Genomic DNA, 24,517 nt, shown 5'->3' with positions numbered 1-24,517 from the left:
TAGGGCTGACTGGCCCTGACTAGCCCTGCTGTCTGTGGGGACCATGTTCAGTTAGCAAGCTAGGCACGTACACTGGCTGTCAGCAAAGCTTGTGCGTGTCTGTGTGACTGACTGTATTACCCATTTCAGACAGAAGATGTAAAACAAAAAACAAAGGCAATGTTTATATCACCCCCTTTCCAACAGCCTCTTCTTTACCAATTTCTTACAGGTATACATACCCCTTTTATACATATCAGTGGGTAACTGGCAAATTGGGAAGGGTGGGGGCTGGGGGGGTGTTGGTAACCGTTTTCACTCACACACTATACGGGTTGAAAAGGGCAGATTTGGTCAGTTAATAAGCTCCTAAATAATAACGTAATGACCGTACAGTATCATGCTATGCATGACGTCAGAGCTCTTTTACAGTGCTGTGTTGGTTTTGACTGACAGCCGAGCTGAACTTGAGCAACACGCACAATGAGAAGACGCCCCTATCCCTTCCGGTAATTGGGCAACGCTTTAGCACATTTTTTTGGTTTGTCTGAGTGAGGGAAATGCTGTAAAGTAAAAAGGACTCTGTGTGTATTTTTGAAAGATAAGACGTTGAGGATTTATAATCAAATACCTCTTTGATGTCGTACAAGCAAGCCAAACAGCCGTGCAAATGTGCACTTCACGTCTCCAAAATCATAAAGCTCATACAGTGTCAGCGTTTATGATCACTTTATGTGATGTACAGTTGCAAGATGACATGGCGTCATACCCTGGGTTGTTCTGAATAGAAGAAGCCCATGTTTGTTTATTGTGAAGAAAATTTTCTGGCGCACATGCACCTGAATACAATCATGACTCCTTTCCATGCACACCAAAATGTATTTTCTTTATTGCCTTTTGACAGGTAACACTGTAGGATAATATTTTATAACTTAGCTAGTCATGTTGGCAATAGAACAAGCTTTCAAATCATTCCCACCTGACCCAGATTGTGTTTAATAAATGGACAGTTTTTGGATTGCCTAAGCAACAACAGTAATTGTGGGATTGTTCCAAACGAAACAACTACAAGTTGTTACTTGCTCCAATTCCTCAACGGAATAGCTAGGAGAGCTCAAAAAAAGTATCTTATAGTTGAAGACTCTTCTTTGAGTCATAAAAGTGCATCGAAATTGCTTAGGAACTGTGCACACTTTGCGGCCACTTGGAGACACCAGTTATTCCTCCCACTCAAATCCTTGTAATTGTTTTGTCTTATGTTGCACCCGTTCCACATTTTCCAGGAATATCATGTTATTGAATGTATCCAGAGTGTTTTCAGATTTCGTTATCAACAAATGCTGCAAAAAGTCCAGTAAATGTAAAATGAACATAAAATCAACAGTGTAATGTTTGGATTCAGTCTTGTCGCAAGTGAACTGTTGCGTACTCACCTTTGGATGTGTTCTCACATTTTCCCATTATCTCCAAACCGTTCCCTTTCAATTGCTACCAACGATATGCCTTTCATATTTATTCTGAAAGAAACATTTCAATATAGCCCTATCCATGCTATTTCAGTATCCTATATTATAAGGAGCTTACGAAGTCAAGCATATTGCTCAGCCTATGTTTAGAGATTGTTTCTATAATACTGAGTGTGCAAGTAGCAAGTCCAATGTTTTATAAAGAATGCAGTCTGGTATCAACCCGGTCGGATCTGGCCTTGCTGCGAACAAGAGCGTCTAGCCGAGTAAGTGTCCTATTTGAACCCGCTGTAGGTAGGTCAAATCATTCCTATGTCAAATCGAATTGTATTGGTCACGTACACACACTGTACCCAGCAGATGTTATTGGTGTTGCGAAATGCTTGTGTTCATAGCTCCAACGGTGCAGTAGTATATAACAATTCACAACAATACACACAAAACTCAAAGTAAAAGAATGGAATTAAGAAAGAAATATTACAAATATTAGGACAAGCAATGTCAGAGTGGCATTGAATAGATTACAGTATATACATATGGAATTAGTAAACCAGTATGTAAATATCATTATTAATGTGACGAGTGTTCCATTATTAAAGTAACCACTGATTCCGTGACTATGTACATAGGGCAGCAGCCTCTAAGGTTGAGTAACCGGGTGGTAGCCGACTAGTGACAGTGACTAAGTTCAGGGCAAGTACTGGGTGGAGGCCGGCTGTGATGGCTATTTAACAGTCTGATGGCCTCGAGATAGAAGCTGTTTTTCAGTCTCTCGGTCCCAGCTTTGATGCACCTGTACTGACCTCGCCTTCTGGATGATAGCAGGGTGAACAGGCCGTGGCTCGGGTGGTTGATGTTCTTGATGATCTTTTTGGCCTTCCTGTGACATCGGGTGCTGTAGGTGTCCTGAAGGGCAGGCAGTGTGATCGGTGATGCGTTGGGCAGACTGCACCACTCTCTGGAGAGCCCTGCGGTTGCGGGCAGTGATACAGCTCAACAGGATGCTCTCAATGGTGCATCTGTAAAAGTGTGTTAGGGGCCAAGACAAATTAGGGGCCAAGACACATTTCTTCAGTCTTCTGATGTTAAAGAAGAGCTGTTGCACCTTCTTCACCACACTGTCTGTGTGGGTGGACCATTTCAGATTGTCTATGATGTGTACGCCGTGATGTGTACGCCGAGCAACTTGAAGCTAATCAAAACAGAGTGAGTTTTTAAAGTGTTGGCTCGCGTCCCATTTGGCACCCTATTCCCTTTGTAGTGCCTACATTTGCTCTGTTCAACAAAAGTAGTGCACTAAATAGGGAACAGGGTGCTTTAAAGTGTTACTGTAGCACCGCTCCAAGGCATTTGAGTGAGAAACGCATAATTTCAGTTGCTAGGTCGAGATGCTTGCAGCTAGCTTTTAATTGCATTTCATATATGAGGTGTGCTGTGCCGTGGAGAAGGTCTGAGTTCACTGAGACAACAGTCATCACCTCAGTCAGCACTGCTCAGCTCCGCATTGCTTTGTCTTCCTTGAGACAACACTAATTAAGAAGCACTGAGCGAGAAGCTGAGGGAGATGCTCGGCTCACTCTGGGGTGATGTGGAGGAGGCTGTATGGTGACAAAAACAGTCGGTGAACTGTCATTTTATTTTCAGGTAATTGAGAAACAGTGTGGAATTAGCAACGACACTACAAACTAGGATATCCAGAAACTGCCCTCTCCAATAGAAATCCTTGATCATGCTGATAGGCGATGTCATTTTGACGCTGGCTAGGTAAGCTAATGTGCAGAAACACGTCATCAGGTCTAACGGTCGTCTCGTGCCGACGTGCATGTGCAGGCCGTCCAATCAAAGGCACTCCTTTTGATATAAAGTTGTTTTTGACTAAAATGAATACGTATCACTTTCGCGAGGTTGGAGTAATAACATGTTCAGCTACTTCAGACATTGGCTCGAAACTAGGTTTTGGCTTTAGATTTGGAGAAAATGTATAAATTCTCCCATTGAATCCCCAAACCCCTGTCTGGTCTGTCGAGTCTTCTTCACAAGGTGTTTCTCGGAACTATGGCAATGTTTGGGCCTCTGGGTTTAGAAATTAGTCTAACAAATTGTGAACAAATGTGTTATTTGGGGTCTATTTTGGTTCTAAAATGTCCAATCTCGGTCTTATATTTAAATAACAGGTCTATTTATTGTCAATTTTTACCCCCATTGTCTTTTAGATGAGGTTGATAGTCGAACCAATTAGGCTGTGTTTACACAGCCAGCCCAATTCTGATATTTTTTTTCCCACTAATTGATCTTTTGACCATTCACATCATATCTTTTTCAGAGCTGATCTGATAGGTCCAAAGAGCAATTAGTAAAAAATAAAAATAAAAAAAATATCAGAATTGGGCTGCCTGTGTAAACTCAGCCTAAGACACAGAACCAGTCTATTATTCCTTAAAGTAGACATAACAGTTATTATATTACATTCATTCTGGGAAAAATCGAAATGATTGTGTTTGTTGTGTACTTACCAACTATTTCCAGATTGCTGGGGACACCAACAGCCTGTATCAGATGCGACATTTATCTTTTTCTCCTGTTATCTCCCTCAACGAGACACTGAGGTGAGGTGGTAGTCTCCACTGTAGATCTCCCGAGTTCCCGACTGCTCTCCTTGTTCACATAGACTACTGTTTGTATTTACCTTGAGGCTTCCTGCCTTCCCTCTTCGCACCTTGTCCCAAATACTCAGAGCTAGCTGTTGACTGAGAGAGCAGTATGGTATTGATATCATTCTCTGTTTCACATCCTTGTGTACAGAATTGTTTTAGCACTAAGCCGTGTTCAAGAAATAGGACCAGTCTAATCCAACAAAAGGCTGTGATTGTGAAATGGTTTGACGAAGCCGAGGTCCAGGCAGGGCGCTAAACGCAAAGCCGTGTGGGTCGGGAAAGCTAAACACCTTGTCTGAGAGCATCGAGCGAGTGTGTGTGTGTCTGCAGAGGAATCCAGCTGTTCTTTTGGTGATTTGTTATGGACCAGTCGAGTGTAAAGTCATACTTACTTAAACACATAAGGATATTAAAGGATCAGAGAGGCTAGCTGTATTTTGCACAAAGCTCTCAAATAAATAAACACAGAAAAAGTCCTGGTTAGCTTTTTAAGCTGCAATGCAGGCCCAGGACGAATGGCATCTGCTATGTTAGTGATGGGGGGGGGGATAATCGATTGTATCATATCGGGATATTATTCTTGATGATATATCGTATCATTTTGACAATATCACAATATTGTTTTTGCACTTGGTGTCTGTACCTGCACCAAAATTCCAGTATTTGTCCTTTGTCCCTATATTTCCATTACTGATCAAGTCTCGTTATTATAGCTCTGTCTTGTCGAGACTTCAGCAGACTAGGGTGAGCAATATGTTTGGGACATCATATCATATCAGCACCTACGTATCGTGATAATATTGTATTGTGAAGTCCCTGGCCATTCCCAGCCCTACTCAGTATATAACCTTGTCTCCTATTGTCACTGTTTGCCAAAACAGACCACAAATATCTGGGACCAGGTAGATAGATCGTGTCTGTTATAGCAGCATGCATGAAGCTCTTGGTTGTGTAATCACTTAGGAGCAGGCCTGGGATTCCCATTAAGATGTTATGAGGTGCTTAATCAAATCAAATCAAATTGTATTAGTCACATGCGCCGAATGCAACCTTACAGTGAAATGCTTAATACAAGCCCCTAACCAACAATGCAGTTTAAAATATACGAATAAGAATAAGAAATAAAAGTGACAAGTAGTTAAAGAGCAGCAGTAAAATAACAATAGCGAGACTACATACAGGGGGTACCGGTACAGAGTCAATATGCGGGGGCACCGGTTAGTCGAGGTAATTGAGGAAATATGTACATGTAGGTAGAGTTATTAAAGTGACTATGCATAGATAATAACAGAGAGTAGCAGCGGTGTAAAAGGGGGGGGGGGGGGGGTGGCAAAGCAAATTATCTGGGTGGCCATTTGATTAGATGTTCAGGTGTCTTATGGCTTGAGCGTAGAAGCTGTTTAGAATCCTCTTGGACCTAGACTTGGCTCCGGTACCGCTTGCCGTCCGGTAGCAGAGAGAACAGTCTATTACTAGGGTGGAGGCCAAGGTAAGGGCTGAGTGAGGATCTATATACTGTACAGTACAGGTCTCCTGGGCTTCTTATCCACCAGGGTCCCATGTAACATTCTCACACACACACATACACACACACACACACACACACACACACACACACACACACACACACAAAGGAGAGAGATGATGCCATGCCACGAGCAGCAGCTCCCTGTATGCTTATCAGTGCACATTAAAGCTAGTCTCTAATGGTCTAGTGTGTGTGTGTGCGTGCCTGTAATGGTCCATCTGAGACTTGGTAGTCTCCACACTGCAGTATCTACATGCTGCAGTCTAGATCCTCTTCCTCCTCATCCCAAATGGGACCCTATTTTTTTCACCAGAAACTATGGGGCTATATAGGGAATGCTATTATAGGGTGCCGTTTGGCACGCTACCCTATTCCCTGAGACTCAGCAGAGGCTGAATTAGCCTGCCGGCTGCTATAGCTTCCTCCCCTGTTAGAGTTTAACTGCCATGCAGATATTATACCCTCAACAGGTTTATTGTCATTGTCCTAAATAGTACCCTTTACCCTATACAGTGCACTACTTTTGATTGGAGCCCTGGTCAAAGGAAGACCACTACATAGGGAAGAGGTTACAATTTGGGAGGGAGCCATTTGTCTTTTTGTTTTATGGGATTATTATTTATGGCAAGCATTATGGTAGGCATACCTTACCTCTGCAATATACTGGCCCCCTGAGAGGAGCTCCTTACTAAGAAGAGACAATGATGTGTCCTAAATGGCACCCTATTCCCTACATCCCTCAAATTCAACTCTGGACCTCAAAGCCAGTTCCACTGCTTTTTAAAAAAGGGTTCCCCTCTATCCAGGGACTGATTTAGACCTGAGACACCAGGTGGGTGCAATTAATTATCAGGCAGAACAGTAGAACAGCAGGCTTCAGACCTCATAGGGTAAGAGTTTAATAACCCTGCACTATATAATACACTACACTACCATAGGGCTCTGGTCAAAAGTAGTGCACTATGCAGGGAATAGGGTGCCATTTAGGACACAGTCAAAGGATGGTTTTAGAGGTTGTTCCAGCACACAGGCAGTGAGGGAATATTTGGCTCCATCAGCAGCTTGGTTTATTATCGGTCAATGAAATTCGGTCCTATGGATGGTATATAGGCCTAGATTTGATGTATCTCACATTCTCACTGCAGAGGATGGAAATGATGCTGTGTAGAATTAGTGGGTTGGTTCCGAGTTGAAACCCTGTGTAGGTTATATGAGACCGATCGGCTTGATTCAGTCTTATGTTGCAACATTTGAAATGCTGTTTTTGACATCAGATAAAAGTAGACTCGGAGCGAGAAAATAAGGTTGAGGAACAATGTGATTATTATTTTACAAGGTGTGAATGTCTGAACATTGCACCCAAAAATAAACTGGCCACATTCTAGACATAACTTTGTAAGGACTGCGTTTGTGCACAATGTTTCTGTAAAAAAAACAGTGTAGCCAGCTCAAACGCTGATTGTTGCGTCCACAGGGACCACTGTAGATTAATCACACCCGTTTGTTGGTACGTGTGAAACGGTTAACGCCCGCCCGCTTAAGCCGTCAACCAGCTGCACCAATGTGTCGAAGGAAACACTGTTCAACTGACGACCGAAGTCAACCTGCAGGCGCCCGGCACGCCACAACAAGCCAAGTAACTTTTTTCTCTCTGCTTATTTGTAATCAAACACCATAATTTTCTCCCTCTCCTTAGCTATCATACTCTAATTCCATCGGGCATTCCACTGGTTTCAAAACCCCAGAAAGTGGAGCAATTCTCATCTCTCAGCATGTCCAGCCCACCCATTATCTCAGCCAATCATGGCTAGCGGGAAGGTTCCTGCCTTTTTCGGTGGCTAAACCAACCTGGCTCGTAATTTAACAATTTTATTCGTATTTACAGATAGCATACAAATTTGTTATTAAGGTACATGAAAGTTCACATTTTTTGGAAGGGATTTCTGCCCCCCAAAAAAACACATTTTGACTGAAAAAAGTTTACGTTCAAATGGCTCTCCTGTGAAGTAGTGATGCTTGACATATGCCTAGTTTCCTGAAACGAGTCACATATAGTAGCTACTACTCTTAAACCATTGGTTACCATCTACCGTAGTGCCCTTCGCTTTATTACAGGTGACAGTTTCAATTCTCATCACTGCATCCTATATCAGGTTGGCTGGACCTCTCTCAAGTCCCATAGATCACTTCATTACTCACTTCTTGTTCACAAAGCTCTGCTCTACAAACTTCCAGCATACCTCCCTTCCCTGTTGAAATATAAAAATATGAGATACCAAACTTGTTTGCAGGGTTGGTTAAGTTTGGTAACTCCACCTTTAGTTTTAACACACCTCAGTTATGGAATACCTTACAAAACAAATGACACATTCCCTGGTGCCCATCAGGTAGTTTAAAACTCTGTTGTAAAATGTGTTTGTGCAATTGTTTCAATTGACTATTATACAGTAACTTATTGTAATAGCATGATGTAATGTATTTATAACGGTCTTGTAGTTTTTATCTTTTTTGGTGTTGTGTTGATGGATATTTATTTTTTCTCCCTCTGGGCACCATTGCAAATAAGACACTGGTCTCAATTGGGCTCCCTTGAGTAAATAAATGTAAGTAAGAAGAGATCGCCTACTGCTGTGGTGCATAATCGGGTTGTATTGAGCACAGCTATCCATAGGGGCCAGAGCACTGCCTCAGCCGCCTCCATAGAAGGACCTTCAAACCCTCACTGGCCGGATTCTCCTTTGATCCTGAAGTTGCAAGCATGCACAAGGTATTGGGTTCTTCACAACCTTCACTATGACCATTATGCAACCTTTTCATGCTTTTTTTAAATGATGTGAAAGCAAGCTTTGCTTTTATACTTACAAGACCATCGGGCTTGATTGAGCTGTTTTGTCTTGTAGTAATGTGGTGTCTTCCTGTATTTCCTTAAACCTTTATTTTATCAAAACATCATAAAAAATATTTTTGGTAAGTAGGTGCCCAACATAACAAAATAGTTGTATAATTTTTTATAGCAGTGTACTGTAAAGTTTTCCCTCATCAATTTACACACAATACCCCATAATGACAAAGCATAAACAGGTTTTTAGACATTTTGGCGAAAGTATAAAAATAAAAAAATCCTTCGACGTCATGTCTTGGTATTTGCTCTGACATGCACTGTCAACTGGGGACCTTTTATAGACAAATGTGTGCCTTTCCAAATCATGTCCAATCAATTGAATTTAACACAGATGGACTCCAAGTTGTAGAAACATCTCAAGGATGATCAATGGAAACGGTATTCACCCGAGCTCAATTTCGAGTCTCATAGCAAAGGGTCTGAATACTTACGTAAATAAGGTCTTTCTGTTTTTCTGTGTAAATAAATTCCCCCCAAATTTAAAAAAAAACCTGTTTTTGCTTTGTCATTCTGGTGTATTGTGTGTATTTAATCCGTTTTAGAATAAGGCTGTAACGTAACAAAATGTGGGGAAAAAAGATGTGGAGGTCCTGAATATTTTCTGAAGGCACTGTACATCTCCAGGGAGTTCATACCCAGGCAGAATTCCTGGTAGGCCTACTCTTAATGATGTAGAACGTTAGGGTGTTGCTTAGGAAGTGTAAGGTTGTGACATTCTACTATATCTCACCCCTCAGGGGTGTGATAACACCGGGCGTTAGTGACAGTTGGTGTTAGTGTGTCTTGGCCTCCGTTATTGTTAATGAGAAGCCTCTACGTTTGAGGATAGACAGCATAAGGAGATCTAGGGCACACATCCCAAATGACACTCCGTTCCCTATATAGTAGTGCACAACTTTTGACTCGGGCCACGTGAATGAAGGGCTATTACACACCTTCCACTATAGGTTGACGTGGTGAAGAGAATGACCGTGTGTACAGGAGGGGTTGCACGGATGGGCTTCTTTCAGCCACAGATGAAGACGTCTATAAATAGCATATGGTAACGGCTCTGCCAACACACTTGGCACAGCCTGGGAAAGAGACAGAATTTGTTGGCGCGCCTACACATTAATACGCAGTTGGTTTTTATATCTGTACCTAATGCAGATAGGAAGCTACTGGAAATGTGGTTTATTAACTGTTGAATAGTATTCCAGGTAGTTATTGAACAGTAAGGCTACTTCACTTTCTTTATTTTACTGTTACAACAGTTTGAACAGGGGCCTGTTTGTCCTATGCAGCTTTTTTTAGCAGAGAAGTGAAGGAGCCTGCGTGTATAATGTTCATGTTCTCAGTCAGATAGGGGTGGGTCCGATAGCCTAGTGGTGGCCCCTTGAGGAGCAGAAGGGCTAATCGTTCTATAAAGTCATGTCGTTAGTGTAAAAAGGAATGACGTGAAAGGCTCACCACTCCTCTCTAGCTACGACATTAGGGAATTCATGTTTGTCAAGCCAAAGGAGTGTGGGAGGGGAAATGGGGGGCTGAAAGACATACAGTTCTGTCACCTCAATGTTATGCTTGGATTGAGACGGGAGAATATACATCACTGTGTCAAATCATGCAAGGACGGGATAGGGGGTACTTTATCACCCAGGGTGAAGTGGTACATTATATCTGTGCTAGGAAGTAGGTTATGGGCTGCAAAGGCCTTTTTTTTACTGTACAATGAAGTCAATGGGCTGGATTTACCCAAAAATGAAGATGTATTAATCAGGAAATTAATGTGACTTCACTAAACATTGGAGACATTAATTAGCATGGTACACTTTTCCCCCAATTTCTATATATTATTAGCATGACGTTAAAATGTACACATTGCCAAAGCATTCTCTCTCTCTCTCTCTCTCTCTCTCTCTCTCTCTCTCTCTGTATCTCTCTCTATCTCTCTCTCTCTCTCTCTCTCTCTCTCTCTCACTTTATTGACATGGCAAGTTCATTATTACTTATATTGCCAAAGTATACATATCGAAAAAATAAAAATAAATATTTAAATATAAAATATATATTTATATATAAATAAATGGTGGGACCAACAGCAATAATAATAGTAGTAGTGGACATGGGATTACCATTAACAACAACTACAACAACAATATTAATGAGAACAACAATACATTAAAGCAATGGTAGTAGACCAGTGTCAACATGACTGAGAAGACACATGATGTAGAATGAAAGACAAAACAAAACAAGATGGGAAATATTATCGACATTACTTTGCACTTTTCACTGGCTGTCCCTCAGGTTGTGGCAGGAGGACACATATTTGGCTGCCAAAACTGCACATTTTGGCTTTTCACCTAATAAATACAGGTATTTGATTTTTTTTCTTCATCTTTTATAGTTTCAATTTCTTTGTATTGAATTATAATTTTGGGAAAGAAATATTCACTTAGGTCTGAGTATTTGTCACAGTGCAGTAGGAAATGCAGCTCTGTCTCTACCTCTCCCCTGGAGCAGAGTGAGCTCAGCCTGTCCTCTCTGGGCAGCCAGGTTTGTCTGTGACGACCGGCCAGACTGTGCTCCCTGGGCAGCCAGGTTTGTCTGTGACGACCGGTCTCTATAGCCAGACTGTGCTCACTGAGTCTGTACCTAGTCAATGTTTTCTATCAGTCACAGTGGTCAGATAGTCTGCCACCATGTACTGTCTGTTTAGAGCCAAATAGCATTGAAGTTTACTTTGATTTTTTGTTGTCTTTCCAATAGGTGATATATTTTTCTTTTTGTTTTGTGATGATTTGGTTGGGCCAGATTTTCTGAGTGCTGTCCTGAGGCTCTATGGTGTTGGTTTGGGTTGGTGAACTGAGCCTCAGAACCAGCTGGCTGAGGGGACTCTTCTCTTATTTCATCTCTTGACATTGTAGAGCTGTGTGATGGAATGTTTTGGGGTCACTTGTTTTTAGATGGTTGTCAAATTTGATGGCTCTTTTTTCTATTCGAATGAGGAGGGGGTATTGGCCCAATTCTGCTCTACATGCGTTATTTTGAGTTTTTCTTTGCACTTGCAATACAGTCTTGCAAAACTCTGCATGCAGTATTTCGATTGGATATTTTTCCCATTTGGTAAATTCATTATTAGAGACTGGACCCCATACTTCACTGCCATATAGAGCAATTGGCTCTATAACTGATTGAAACATGTTGAGCCCGATTCTAATTGGAATTTCGATTTTGATGTTCCTTTTAATGGCATAGAATGCCACAGCTACCTGTGTTGCTGATATTTTTGGGGAAAATCATTATATTAGTTTAACGGTCAGAGCCCAGGTCTGACAGAACCTGTGAAGATGATCTAGGTGCTGCACCAGATCTTCTGCGAACAGCAGACACTTGATTTCAGTGTTGTGTAGGGTGATACCAGGTGCTGCCGATTCTTCTAATGTTTTTGCCAATTCATTAATGTAGATGTTAAATAGTGTTGGACTTATTGGGCAGCCCTGTTTCACTCCCCGTCCCTGAGAGAAGAAGTCTGTTTGCTTGTTGCCAATTTGAACCGCACATTTGTTATTAGTGTACATTGATTTAATAAAATCATATGTTTTCCCTCCAATACCACTTTCTATTAGTTTATAAAAAAATAGTTTAAAAAAAAAATCCAATCTGGTTTCTGCTCAGGACGTTGTGTTCGTCAAGGAAATGATGTAGTCTGCTATTTCTAATATTGCAGAGAATTTTTCCCAAGTTGCTGTTAACGCAAATTCCTTATTATTTGGGTCAAATTTGTCTCAATTTTTATAGATTGGTGTGATCAATCCCTGGTTCCAAATATGGGGGGAAATACCTGCAGTGAGGATAATGTTGAAGAGTTTGAGTATAGCCAATTTGAATTTGTCTGTATATTTGATTTCATTTAAAATACCATCAGCACCACAGGCCTTTTGGGGTTGGAGAGTGCATAGTTTTTCCAATAATTATTATTCTGTAATTGGGGTATCCACAGGATTCTGATAGTCTTTGACTGCTGATTCAAGGATTTGTCATTTTTCTTGTATATATTTTTGTTCCGGGCTCTTTGTTATATTGCTGTAGAGGTTTGCAAAGTGATTTCTCCACATATCCTCATTTTGGATAGCCAATTCCTCATGGTGAGGTTTGTTTAATTTATTCCAATTCTCCCAGAAGTGGTTTGATTCTATGGATTCCTCAATTCCATCCAGCTGATTTCTAATGTGCTGTTCCTTTTTTGTTCTTAGGCTGTGTTTGTATTGCTTCAGTGTTTCCCCAAATTGAAGGCGTATATTTTTGTTGTCTGGTTCTCTGTGTTTTTGATTAGATATATTTCTCAATTACTTTCTTAGATTTTTGCAATCATTATCAAACCATTTTTCATTATCTGTTATTTCTGGTTTGCTCTTATGCTTCTTTAGATTAGCCGAGGAGGCTAATTTGTCAAATATAAAGTTTATGTTCCAAACGGCTAAATTTACACCTTCATTGCTGTAGGAGAATGCTACGGCTAAAAAGTTGTCCAGGAGAGATTGTATTTTTTGGCTACTAATTGCTTTTTGGTAGATGTCTGTACTGTTTGCACTCCATCTATAGGCCTGTTTTGTACCATGTCATTTATTGGGCTGTGATGCTTCATGGTTGGGTTCTGCTCTTCTCAGATACACTGTGATTTTACTGTGGTCTGAGAGAGGTGTTAGTGGGCTGACTGTGAAGGCTCTGAGAGACTCTGGGTTTAGGTCGGTGAGGAAGTAGTTGCTGCTGCCAAGGGATGAGCTGTAGGTGTACCTACCAAAAGAGTCCCCTCTCAGCCTACCATTGACTATGTACAGACCCAGTGTTCGACAGAGCTTTACGAGATGTACTCCGTTTTTGTTTTTCACTTTGTCATAGTTGTTTCTGTGGGGGTATGTGGGGAGGGAAATGTCTCTCTCTCGCTCCTACAAAGTTACTTTTAAAAAGCTTTTTCTGTCCACATTTTATACCACATTTTAAAGCCTTGGCCTATGACTCAGTCATCTGTAAGCAGTGGCAACAACCATGGACATGCATTGTGATTCACTACAGCCACAGAACTTACATAGACCAACAACACCATTACCCATTTTATAGGTGCCTTTTATTTTCCCCAAGCTGTAAAGCCAAGTTTCCACTAATAAGCGTTTTATACCAACAGGCTTGTGGTGGATGACAGCTTCAATAAAGTGTATATAGTTGTATTTAAGGGCTGGGAATTGCCAGGGACCTCACAATACGATATTGTCACGATACTCACATGTTTTACATTTGACATTTTAGCAGATGCTCTTATCCAGAATGACAGTTAGTGCATTCATCTTAAGATAGCTAGGTGGGACGACCACATATCCCAGGCATGGTAAGTCCACTTTTCAGAAATAAAGTAGCAATCAGAAAAGTCAGAGCTAGAAGGGGGGGGGGGGGGGGGAGTCAAGTACAAGTGTTCAGGACTTGTCTTTATTTATATATATACTGGACAAAAAATGTACACGCAACATGCAACAATTTCAACAATTTTAGTAAGTGACAGATCATATAAGGAAATCAGTCAATTGAAATTCATTAGGCCCTAATCTATGGATTTCACATGACTGAGAAGGGGCTCAGCCAATCAGAATACGTTTTTCCCCGCAAAAGGGCTTTTTTACAGACAGAAACACTCCTCAGTTTCATCAGCTGTCTGGGTGGCTGGTCTTAGACGATCCTGCGGGTGAAGAAACCAGATGTGGAGGTCCTGAGCTGGCGTGGTTACACGTGGTCTGCGGTAGTGAGGCCGGTTGAACGTACTGCCAAATTCTTTAAAATGACATTGTTATGCGGCTTATGGTAAAGAAATGAACATTAAATTCTCTTACAACAACTCTAGTGGACATTGCTGCAGTCAGCATGCCAATTACATGCTCCCCCAAAACTTGAGACATTTGTCGCATTGTGATGTGTGACAAAACTGCACATTTTAGAGTGTCCTTTTATTGTCCCCAGCACAAGTTGCACCTGTCTAATGATCATGCTGTTTAATCAGCTTCTTGATATGCCACACCGTTCAGGTGGATGAATTATCTTGGCAAAGGAGTAATGCTCACAGGGATGTTAACATATTTGTGCACAAAATGTTAGAGAAATAAGCTTTTTGTGCATATGGAACATTTCTGGGACCTTTTATTTCATCTCATGAAACATAGGACCAACACTTTACATGTTGCGTTTATATTTTTGTTCTCTGTGTGCGTGCGTGCAACAAGATCTTAACCCAGTTGAACACTTATGGGAGATGCAGTAGTGCCGCCTAGGACAGCGTTTTCCACCACCATCAACAAAACACCAAATTATGGAATTTCTTGGAAAAAAATGGTGTCACATCCCTCCAGACACTTGTAGAATCTATGCCAAGGCACATTTACAGTGCCTTGCGAAAGTATTCGGCCCCCTTGAACTTTGCGACCTTTTGCCACATTTCAGGCTTCAAACATAAAGATATAAAACTGTATTTTTTTGTGAAGAATCAACAACAAGTGGGACACAATCATGAAGTGGAACGACATTTATTGGATATTTCAAACTTTTTTAACAAATCAAAAACGGAAAAATTGGGCGTGCAAAATTATTCAGCCCCCTTAAGTTAATACTTTGTAGCGCCACCTTTTGCTGCGATTACAGCTGTAAGTCGCTTGGGGTATGTCTCTATCAGTTTTGCACATCGAGAGACTGAAATTTTTTCCCATTCCTCCTTGCAAAACAGCTCGAGCTCAGTGAGGTTGGATGGAGAGCATTTGTGAACAGCACTTTTCAGTTCTTTCCACAGATTCTCGATTGGATTCAGGTCTGGACTTTGACTTGGCCATTCTAACACCTGGATATGTTTATTTTTGAACCATTCCATTGTAGATTTTGCTTTATGTTTTGGATCATTGTCTTGTTGGAAGACAAATCTCCGTCCCAGTCTCAGGTCTTTTGCAGACTCCATCAATTCTTCCAGAATGGTCCTGTATTTGGCTCCATCCATCTTTCCATCAATTTTAACCATCTTTAACCAGCATTAGTGAGGTCGGGCGCTGATGTTGGCCGATTTTAGGCCTGGCTCGCAGTCGGCATTCCAAATCAGGTCAGTGCTTTCTGCAGGCCAGTCAAGTTCTTCCACACCATTTCTTCATGGACCTCGCTTTGTGCATGGTGGCATTGTCATGCTGAAACAGGAAAGGGCCTTCCCCAAACTGCAGCCACAAAGTTGGAAGCACAGAATTGTCTAGAATGTCATTGTATGCTTTAAAGTTAAGATTTCCCTTCACTGGAACTAAGGGGCCTAGCCTGAACCATGAAAAACAGCCCCAGACAATTATTCCTCCTCCTCCAAACTTTACAGTTGGCACTATGCATTGGGGCAGATAGCGTTCTCCTGGCATTCGCCAAACCCAGATTTGTCCGTCAGACTGCCAGATGGTGAAGCGTGATTCATCACTTCAGAGAACACATTTCCACTGCTCCGGAGTCCAATGGCAGCGAGCTTTACACCATTCCAGCTGACGCTTGGCATTGTGCATGGTGATCTTGGGCTTGTGTGTGGCTGCTCGGCCATGGAAACCGATTTCATGAAGCTCCCGTCGAACAGTTATTGTACTGACGTTGCTTCCGGAGGCAGTTTGGAACTCGGTAGTGAGTGTTGCAACTGGGAACAGACAATTTGTATGCGCTGCGTGCTTCAGCACCTTTCTGTTACCTTGTGTGGCCTAACACTTGGCGGCTGAGCCATTGTTGCTTCTAGACGTTTCCACTTAAAGTTGACTTGGGCAGACATTTGATGAACTGACTTGTTGGAAAGGTGCCACGTTGAAAGTCACTGAGCTCTTCAGTAAGGCCATTTACTGCCATTGTTTGTCTTTGGAGATTGCATGGCTGTGTGCTCGATTTCATACACGGGCCAGCAACAGTAGTGGCTGAAATAGCTGAATCCATTTATTTGAAGGTATGTCCACATACTTTTGTATATATAGTGTACAGTTGAAGTGGAGTTTTTTCAACCGCTCCACAAATTTCTTGTTAACGAACTATAGTTTTGGCAAGTCGGTTAGGACATCTACTTTGTGCATGACACACGTAATTTTTACAACAATTGTTGACAGACAGATTATTTCACTTATAATTCACTGTATCACAATTCCTGTGGGTCAGAAGTTTACATACAGTAAGTTGACTGTGCCTTTAAACAGCTTGGAAAATTCCATAAAATTATGTCATGGCTTTAGAAGCTTCTGATAGGATAGTTGACATCATTTGAGTCAATTGGAGGTGTACCTGTGGATGTTTTTTTTAAGTTTTTCAAACTCAGTGCCTCTTTGCTTGCCATCATGGGAAAATCTAAATAAATCACCCAAGAACTCAGAAAGCAAATTGTAGACCTCCACAGGTCTGGTTCATCCTTGGGAGCAATTTCCAAACGCCTGCAGGTACCATGTTCATCTGTACAAACAATAGCACAAAAGTATAAACACCATGGGACCACGCAGCCACCATACCACTCAGGAAGGAGACGCGTTCTGTCTCCTAGAGATGAACGTACTTTGGTGCGAAAAGTGCAAATCAATCCCAGAACAACAGCAGAGGACCTTGTGAAGATGCTGGAGGAAACAGGAACAAAAGTATCTATATCCACAGTAAAACGAGTCCTATATTGACATAACCTGAAAGGCCGCTCAGCAAGGAAGAAGCCACTTCTCCAAAACCGCCATAAAAAAGTCAGACTACGGTTTGCAACTGCACATGGGGACAAAGATCATACTTTTTGGAGAAATGTCCTCTGGTCTGATGAAACAAAAAAAGAACTGTTTGGCCATAATGACCATCGTTATGTTTGGAGGAGAAAGGGGGAGGCTTGCAAGCCGAAGAACACCATCCCAACCGTGAAGCACGGTAGTGGCTGCATCGTGTTGTGGGGGTGCTTTGCTGCAGGGGGGTCTGCTGCACTTCACAAAATAGATGGGATCAAGAGGATGGAAATTTATGTGGATATATTGAAGCAACATCTCAAGACATCAGTCAGGAAGTTAAAGCTTGGTTTTAAATGGGTCTTCCAAATGGACAATGACCCCAAGCATACTTTCAAAGTTGTGGCAAAATTGCAAATTAAGGACAACAAAGTCAAGGTATTGGAGTGGCCATCACAACGCCCTGACCTCAATCACATAGAACATCTGTGGGCAGAACTGAAAACGCATGTGCGAGCAAGGAGGCCTACAAACCTGACTCAGTTACACCTGCTCTGTCAGGAGGAATGAGCCAAAATTCACCCAACTTATTGTGGAAGGCTACCTGAAACGTTTGACCCAAGTTAAACAATTTAAAGGCAATGCTACCAAATACTAATTGAGTGTATGTAAACTTCTGGCCCACTGGGATTGTGATGAAATAAATAAAAGCTGAAATAAATAATTCTCTCTACTATTATTCTGACATTTCACATTCTTAAAATGAAGTGGTGATCCTAACTGACCTAAGACAGGGAATTTGTACTTTGATTAAATGTCAGGAATTGTGAAAAACTGAGTTTAAATGTATTTGGCTAAGGTGTATGTAAACTTCCAACTTCAACTGTATGTGAATTAGGAAATTAATACAATATGAGCGATTTAAAGTGAACTCTTAGTCCACACAAGTCCCCATCATCAGCTTTGTATCAGTCAGGCCATGTAATAGACCTGTAATAGACCTGAGGCTTTAGGTCAGACAATAACTATTTACAATAATGAGTTATACAGTCAAACACCAATTCAACATTCTCCTTATGTAAGTAAGTGGCAGATATCTGACATTAATCTTTGTATTGAGATGTTGTATTCTAGGTAGGACTATTATTAAAGAGAGGCTCTGTGTCCCAAATGGCACCCTATAGTCCCTTCATAGTGCTTTCCTTTTGACCAGATCCTTTTTGGGGCCTGGTCAAAAGTTGTCGACTATGTAGGATAGGCGTTGGAAATGTAGGATGATGGATTGGCGTATGGTGGGCCTCGTTGTTCTTCTGAGGGGACTGGAAAGATCACCTGCTTTGTTTTCCTCTAACATCTACAGCCATAGAACACCCCTGAAGAGGACTAATGGGAAGGTTTCACCTGGCACTTTCTTTCAGGCACCTAGACACAAACTATGAATCTATAAATAAATAAATAGTCATATTTTTTTCTCTCCCTCATCCCCCCCCCCCCCCTCTCCCAACCCTCCCCCCTCCAGACGGCGAGAAGGACCACCCTAAGACCGAGGCGGGGGTCATCTGGAGGGTGACCGGCGGTCTCTTCAACATGACCAGAGGGGCGGTCGGCGCGACATGGGGAGGCGTGGCCTGGGTGGGCTGTAAGAGCTATGACATCACCAAGACGGTGGTGACCAGCGTGCCGGCCGCCGGCGTGGGATTAGTCAAAGGGGGCGTTTCCGTGGTGACGGGAGGAGTTGGAGCAGTAGGGTCCGCAGTAGCCAGTAAAGTGACACCAAAGAAAAAGGATAAGTCGGATTAGGCCTAGACCCAACTACCACCCCAATCTATGCGTCCTTCATTATCTGTCTGCTGTGCATAGGATCCATCTGGTTACTGATGGTAACGATTCAGAGTTGAGATAAGCCCAAGTACCTTGGATTTCCACGTAAATCATTCAACGACATCAATGGGGAAACTTGCGTGAAAAGCCGAGTTAAGCTTGCGGATCTCAAGTCAGAATACTACCCTGAGGCAGCCATTACAGAGGGAATTTTATGGGATTTGTGATGATATAGGAAGGTTGAACTTACTGCCGATGTACTTCTGAGAGGGATCTCATGTTTTTGTGATTGACCTGGGTGTGGGAAGGGCATAATAATATGACGACCACGCACAATGTTTGTCATGCATAAGAACAATTTGGTAGCGATTCAGCAAGGACACATCTACACATTTCTCAAAGACTGGAGTTGATTTAAATTCTTCCAGTTGTATTATCTTTACGTTAGTATGAAAACAAAGTGAAAGGTACTTTTTACACAACTTAATTTCACCAGTTTGACATCGGTGATTGGAGAACACACACCAAAAACGACGTGTGTATGTGAAGATGCACAGAGTGCGTATTATAATAGATATGTGAATAAAAGGTACATGGATCCTATTGATGCAGATAGAGAAGGTAGGAGAGGGACTTTGCAGTCTTGAAACTCCATTGCAACTTGGATTTTTTTTTTTTTATTGTACAACAGGTGAGGGGATTTTTTATTTTTTTTGAGTTGGAGACCTGTTAAATAAAGCGTGTTGTTGCATAGAAACGGATCTAAAAAAATCCTGAAAGACACCTTTTTGTATACATGTTACTTATATCAGCAGAGGTCCTGGGGTGTTTAAAGAAATGAAGCACCATTTCACCACCAACACACACACACACGTACGTAAGGTCAAGGGTCATAGTTCATGCCTGCATGGCAAATGTCACCCTATTCCCTTTATAGTGCATTACTTTTTACCAGGGCCCTCTTGTTTAAAAGTAGTGCGCTATATAGGGAATAGGGTGCCATGTGGGACTCATCCTATGTCATTCACTTGTATGGACTTTCCTCAAATCTATATATATGTGCCTACCTGTACAATGTAGATACATTAGATAGATAAGTACGGACATTCCCGGAGTATGAGGGCCAGTTGAAAACTAACCTGCTTTTTCTTTCCACGAATCCCACTTCTGGGTGCCAATATGTTTGGCATGAAAATGAGTTGACAAGATGCCAGAAACAGATCTGGGTACAGGCTAATTCATTTCCACATGGTTTACATTGTTACCATAGTGCTGAATTACTGTCCATTCTGATGAGACATTAGGTGTACACTTTTTTTTGTATTTCAATATTCACTAGAAAGAGAACACTCTTGGCATGGTATTTCCACGCCCTTACGTTAAGCATTGCATGCTTCAAGTAGTCGTTTTTCCCTTCTCCCTGTTTATTATTATGACAAGTCTTGCCTATTTCATTTTATGCTTTTTCCTCTTGTCCTGTCTATTTACTGTTTTCCTCATCTCTTACTTCTGCTAGTTAATATATGTATTGGGGACTCTGTTACTATAACCCGATGTGTGTTCCAAATGACACCCTGTTCCCTATTTAGTGCAGCACTTTTGGCCAGGGCCCATAGGGGCTTTGGTCAAAAGTAGTGCACTATGTAGGGAATAGGGTGCAATTTGTGACGCATACCTGGACCTTTAAGACCAAGTAGATTTTTCTCTATGATAGAACTATTTTTGCAAAAACTGATGCTGTATTCTATAAATAAAACTACTCTGTATTTGAATTCAGATTGTTGCATTTTATTCGGTTGCTAAAGAGGATACTGCTTTATGTCTGTATGTATGACCCTCTGTCCTCTCTCTACCCCACCCTCACCCTCAGAGGAAGTTATGGGTCCAGTTATAGGTCCAGCTGATAGCAAGGAAATCAATAACATGTATTGGAAAAGCAGAGAAATTTGTCAGAATATTCCAAAGTCTGCTTTTGTATTACATAGTATCCATTTCCTTGACTCATATCTCAGTAAGCATGACTTTCTACTTCTGCTGGTGTTGATGACTATTCTCTCCTCCTACTCTCCTTATACTGTAGTGGACGTTTTCTGTGTACAAGGAGCAGTGATAGGAGATGAGGATAGATGTTCAGGTTGGGTTGTTTTCAACCACTCCAAAGGTGTGAAATAATGTATTTTCCAGTTTCTATTTCATCCGTGCGGTTGATTTCGGCTTTGGTATTGCCTCTATAATCTGTTCAGTGACACATGGCAACAGTCAGCACTACACCTATTACAAGCCTCTATGGGCCCCGGTCAAAGGTAGGGCACTATAAAGGGAATAGGGTGTCATTTGGGACATTGGCTCAAGCTGTGCTCCATCATCTCTCCCCTGTGCTGTGCACTGTACCAAATCACCAAATCACCTAGGCAAAGGGAAGAGTTGGATCTATCTCTGATGTTACTGTCAGCCCTCGTCTAGCAGCTGTGCCTCTTACTAACATGGTCTCCGCTCCTGTCCAGAGTGATGGAGGGGGTAGGAAGTACTGGTTATTGCCCATAATTGTCCATATTAAATGGGCATAATCGGATCCTACAGAGATACATACAGACCCACAGTATTCAATGCTTGCTATCACCCCCTCAGAGCAAATCATGTCGACTTGATAGGTCATACCAGTGCTCAAGCATTGAATACGGTTACAATGTCTCCCTATTGGTATAATTTATGCCCATTTAAACAAAGGGAAGTTCAAGTATACCTTTGTACTTGAGATCCCTTTGAACTTGAGATCCTTTTACACAAGCTCCTCGCCCCTGAATGAGACATGAGCTCCCCTAAATGCAACGAATGTCAAACTTTGGGTGTGGTCTCTAAATAATGCTAATTTAACCGTTCTCCTATTGGTAAATATGTTTTACAGTGGTACATATGAAAATAAGAGCTTCCAAATGAAATGAACACCCCCACTCCCATGGTTTAAACCACCTGGTTCCCCAACTGGCGGCCCTTGGGTTGAATTTGGCACGTTGGTGGTTTTATTTGGCTGCCAAAGTTTTCTGAACAAAATAAATATACTTTTTTTCTTTCATTGTGGTACGTAATAAACTGTAAAAACACCAGGAAATCAGCTCCAAGTGATTTTAATTTAAGAAATCTGTCCCCAAGTATCCCCACATATAATAGAGACACGTGATCATATAGAAATGTAACAAGGTTTGAAATTATTATGTTTTAGTCAAACAATTCTGTTTGGGCTTCTTGCGGTCTATCATTGCAGTGTACAAATTATTCGTAATTATGTTTAGGCCCCTTGACCACCCGCTCAAGAAAAAAAATCTACCCGCGGCTGAATCTAGTTGATGATCCCTGGTTTAAACCATTTATTTCTACGTGACTGCACAAACCGTCTCCCTGTCCAGAGCTGTCCACTCAGTAGGGCTGAATTTCAGCTGAGCACCTTTAAACACACAGATCTTTTTGTTTTACTTGCTCATTTTTTCCCACTTGTTTGCCATACACCCTCCTTAAGGATCGGACAACTTCCGGTGAAACTGGAGGGCGCGCAATTCAAATAAATAATCATAAATATTATGGATATTAAACATTTATGTACATATAAGTGTCTTATTTTGGCTGAAAGCTTAAATTCTTGTTAATCTAACTGCACTGTCCAATTTGCAGTAGCTATTACAGCGAAAATATGCCATGCAATTGTTTGAGGACGGCGCCCCACATCAAAATATTTTTCCACCGACAGGTTTCATACATATGACGATAAAATATTCAATTACTTTTTGGAAATCTTCCTCTGATTTGTCATCCAAAGGGTCCCAGTTATAACATGTAGTGTCATTTTGTTAGATCAAATCATTCTTTATATCCCAAAAAGTCAGTTGAGTTGGCACCATCGATTTGAGTAATCCACTCGTTTAACTTGCAGAGAAAGGAATCTGAAAATCTACCCCTAAACTTTGTTTCAACAAGTCAAAATACATTTCTATTTACTTCTATTTACTTCTATTTACTCCTCAGATACCCTAAAATGTAATCAAACTATAATATTTATTTCGGAAAGAAGTATGTTCAATAGGACACCGATTTTAGCAGGTGCGTAATGTCTTCATGGCGCGTGCAACCATGAATTTCCAAGACTGTGTCCCTCTACTAAAACTGTTATTTCTTATTTGTTTTTGAAGTTACAAGCCTGAAACCTTGAACATAGACTGCTGACAACCTGGGAAAGCCATAGGAATTGCATCCAGGGAGCAAATTTTCATTTATCTCTTGCCTTTCTAAGAGGAAAAACTTCTGGTTGGTTTTTCTTTGGATTTTCTCCTACCATATCTATTGTGTTATATTCTCCTACATTATTTCCAATGGTACCAATTATATGCATCTACTGGCTTCAGGGCCTGAGCTACAGGCAATTTACTTTGGGCACGTCATTTAGGCAGGAAGTGGAGAAAAAAGGGTCCTAGACCTAAGTTATTTTTAAAACATAGCCTATGCCTCTATTCCAATGCATTAGATGTATCCATTGATTTATCATTGTTTGCTGTTGTCAGTCAGCTGTTTAGAGCGCTAATTGCTTTATTTTTCAGGTGCGCTCGGGTATTGGTGTTCTCTGTGCCGTCCATAGCTAAAAGATGTAGACCATTTATTTAGCTTTTATTTTCTATCAATATTTGGTTTTTTTCCTGGATCAACTGATGATGGTATCACTAGACAACTAGCCAATAGCTAGACATCAATGCGCATCTAATCCATCCAACATTAATGACAGTAGGCCTATAGTTGACTCTTTCGGTTAGAAGGATTTGATTTTGCAATGGCATAGGCTTACATTATTAAGGATTTGTGTGCCCATGAGAACTGTTCATGGCAAGAGATAATGAAATGTTACATAGGCAAAGCTACACTTACAGTATCACTGCTCAGGCTAAGACCCAGATGCAGACACAGGAGGCGGATAGTACAAGTCTCAGGGTTTATTGCAGTACAAGGGGCAAGCAATCGTTGGGCAAAAGCAGGCACATATTCATAATCCAAGTCAGAGTCAGTCAGGTAAAGGATGGCAGGCAGGATCAGGAAACAGGAGACAAAGGGCTGTGAGACAAAGGTTTAACTCTAGATACATGGAGAGTGGAAAGTATATGGAGGGTGCGGAGCAACAGAAGGTGAACAGCAGAGGGACTAAGAACCTTAGAGATCGGAAAAGGACTGATAAAATGGGGCGGAAAGTTTGCAGGAATCCATCCGAAGGGGCAGATCCCGAGTAGAAAGTCTCAAAACCCCTGCCCAAGACGGAAGCGGGGAGCAAGGGTCCAGTGGCGGTTTGCCTGTTGTTGATACCTTGGAGGTGGTCTTGAGAAGAGCAGCCCGGGCTCTCTTCCAGGTACAGCGACGGGCGAACATCTGGAAGAAGGTATGCTAGCCACTTGCTCCGGGAAGAGCGGGGGCTGAAAAGGCGAGAGACC

At 41.6% G+C, this 24,517-nt stretch overlaps 1 protein-coding gene and 1 long non-coding RNA gene across 2 annotated transcripts in view; one reads left to right on the top strand and one right to left on the bottom strand.

Moving 5' to 3' along the window:
- Window positions 1–20,827, top strand: part of zgc:101566 (transmembrane protein 263) — a 48,544-nt gene extending 27,717 nt beyond the window's left edge. The window contains exon 3 of the mRNA XM_036979564.2: window positions 18,754–20,827. Within this exon, the coding sequence (XP_036835459.1) occupies window positions 18,754–19,034 (281 nt within the window). The 3' untranslated portion in view covers window positions 19,035–20,827. The remainder of the gene's footprint in view (window positions 1–18,753) is intronic.
- The window catches only part of LOC149985561 (uncharacterized), a 338,855-nt gene that overhangs the window by 30,386 nt on the left and 283,952 nt on the right, over window positions 1–24,517 (bottom strand). The window lies entirely within an intron of this gene.

This window comes from Oncorhynchus mykiss, chromosome 1, assembly GCF_057628025.1.
Source record: "Oncorhynchus mykiss isolate SJ-2025 chromosome 1, ASM5762802v1, whole genome shotgun sequence".
NCBI lineage: Eukaryota > Metazoa > Chordata > Actinopteri > Salmoniformes > Salmonidae > Oncorhynchus > Oncorhynchus mykiss.
Note: the sequence above shows the minus strand (reverse complement) of the source record. Positions and strands in the feature narration are given on the sequence as shown.